This window comes from Sphaeroforma arctica, assembly GCF_001186125.1.
Source record: "Sphaeroforma arctica JP610 unplaced genomic scaffold supercont1.4521, whole genome shotgun sequence".
Taxonomy (NCBI): domain Eukaryota; class Ichthyosporea; order Ichthyophonida; genus Sphaeroforma; species Sphaeroforma arctica.
Window position 1 is genome coordinate 1 of NW_014036037.1, and position 2,415 is coordinate 2,415.

The 2,415-nt window shown below is 37.3% G+C and overlaps 1 protein-coding gene across 1 annotated transcript; it reads left to right on the top strand.

Moving 5' to 3' along the window:
* Positions 1-293: 293 nt before the first annotated feature.
* SARC_14364 (hypothetical protein) lies at positions 294-502 on the top strand (the record flags this gene model as incomplete). Its single annotated transcript, XM_014291504.1, has 1 exon — positions 294-502. A coding segment is annotated over one exon (209 nt), but the record flags the coding sequence as incomplete, so codon positions are not given.
* Between the last annotated feature and the right edge of the window lie 1,913 nt (positions 503-2,415).

The following is a 2,415-nucleotide window of genomic DNA, read 5'->3' on the forward strand; positions in this document are numbered from 1 at the left end:
TTATTATGTATATATATATCTATATATATATATATATATATATATTTATAAATATTTATTTATTTATTTATTTATTTATATATATAAATGTTTTTATAGGTTAGTATACATATATATATATATGTGTGTGTGTGTGTGTTTGTATAATAAATGGCATACTTTATTCGTATTGTATATACACACGCATCTCACTTATATTTATCTTGGTATATCCAGCGTATTTTCTCAGTCATATGCCGGTGGCTTAGTAATTCCTGCCTTGTTTTGTACACATACGCGTCCATCTGCCACAGGCCACAGTAAGAAGACGAAGAAGACTAAACCCGTCGCGTCAGAGAGCTCTCTAACCTTTAAGTCTCTGGAGGGCAGTGAGAATCCGTTCCTGGATGTGTACCGGTCCACCCAGAAGGATATGCCTGCAGACATTGACCGGATGATGGGTATGAGACCTAACTCACCTGTGTGTAATGTCATAGAGGGAGATGATGAATGGGTATATTAGGTGTGAGTATTTTAGAATGAGCTATCGCTGGTTATTTTGTGCGACCTCGATAATATATATATCTATATCTATATATATATCTATATCTATATCTATATCTATCTATATATATATATATATATATATATATATATATGTATGTATGTATGTATGTATGTACGTATGTATGTATGTATGTATGTATGTATGTATATATGTGTGTGTGTGTGTGTGTGTGTGTCAATACATAAATATACATATCAACCGTAACGCAAACAAGTCCTACAATAAACCGATACTCCATGCGTCTGCTGCCCTGCACTTGCGATATACTGGATAGCCCACGCTACACATAGATGTGCTAGATTGTAGTTTATGTAGATTACCTAGAATATGTAATGTATATAATATACGTAGTAAATGTCGTATATGTAGTATATGTAGTATATGTAGTATATGTAGATTGTAGTATACAAGGACGCTCCTTCTCTCACGGGCACCCTACCTCTAGGCTAGAGCTAGAGTGAGGCCCCACTCACAAATGCTTTAGCGTCGAGGCGTGTGACCTGAGTTTCTATCTCCTTCTTTATATCATCTGGGATCCAATGCGAAATAATTCGCTATATTTTGCCACAGATCCAAGCTATGATGGGTTAAGACGCGCTGAGCTGCTAGAAATGGAGCCAGAGGAGGTGAGTACCAAACGTGATTAACATAGATATCTATGTGCCTGTGTAGTATCAAGTGATAAACAAACAACTGTGTATGTATTTAGGTAGGTATGTATGTGTATGTATGTATGTATGTGTCTTTTGTATTTACGTATGTATGAAAGTATGAAGTATCTATGTTTGGATATATGTATGTCTTTGGCTATGTATATATGCATGTGTGTGTGTGTATGTTGTATGAATGAATGTATTCATATAGAACAGCTTTCATACATGTCTATCTATAGCTCACACTAACGGACGGTTTCCACAGGCAGTGAATATGTACATATATAGTGAATGTGGCAGTGAATGTGTGCATATATATATTATATTATACAACACATACCAACACACCCATGCATGCAAACACCCAAAAGTCTCTCATGTATGAGCATCTATCGCTCTCAAACGACACACGCCATTGGCTCATTTGGCAAGGTGAACACAAAACACACACTGCCATTGCAAAGGGTAGCCCAAACAGTGCGCCGTGAGATGATCTATTGCCTATGTTACGCACAGAATAGTGATATGTGTGTACTGTGTAATGGTGTGCGTAATGTCATATAAGGTCATATCCGCTATATAAATATAGCTAAAGTAGATATAAGAGTGTACTATGTATTGGAGGTGTGCGTATGGTCTTATCCGCTATATATATATAGCCAAGGTAGAGATAAGAGTACTTAATGGAGATGTGTGTAAGGTCTTATCCGCTATATAAATATAGGTTAGGTGAAGAAATAAGAGTGTACTACGAAATGGAGGTGTGTGTAAGGTCTTATCCGCTTTATAGTTATGGCTCTTCATACTGAGGCGTACTCTTCCGCCAGTCACAGTTACAGCCCATATGACAAGTCCCACTGTGGATGGGGCACGGATCTGATCAAAATTGGCTTCAAATATTTTGATCTTTGCATTGGCTGCGAAATCAGGAATATCTTGTCCTAATTTTCTTGGCTGTTCGTCCTGATTTTCTTTTTGTGTGCAGTTAGCCGCGACGTATGCGTGGGCCATTCCGGACGAGAGAGCCCTCCGAATCTGCACCGAATTCGGACCGATAGTAAGTAATATACAACTGATGTGGGTTCGTATTTGATTGGTTGTATGCAGATACATAGTGTCTCTTATACAACTGAAGTGTATTGAATATGCTCATTTGTGATTGGTTGTATGGAAGTACATACTATCACTTCTACAACTGAAGTGTATTGAATTTGC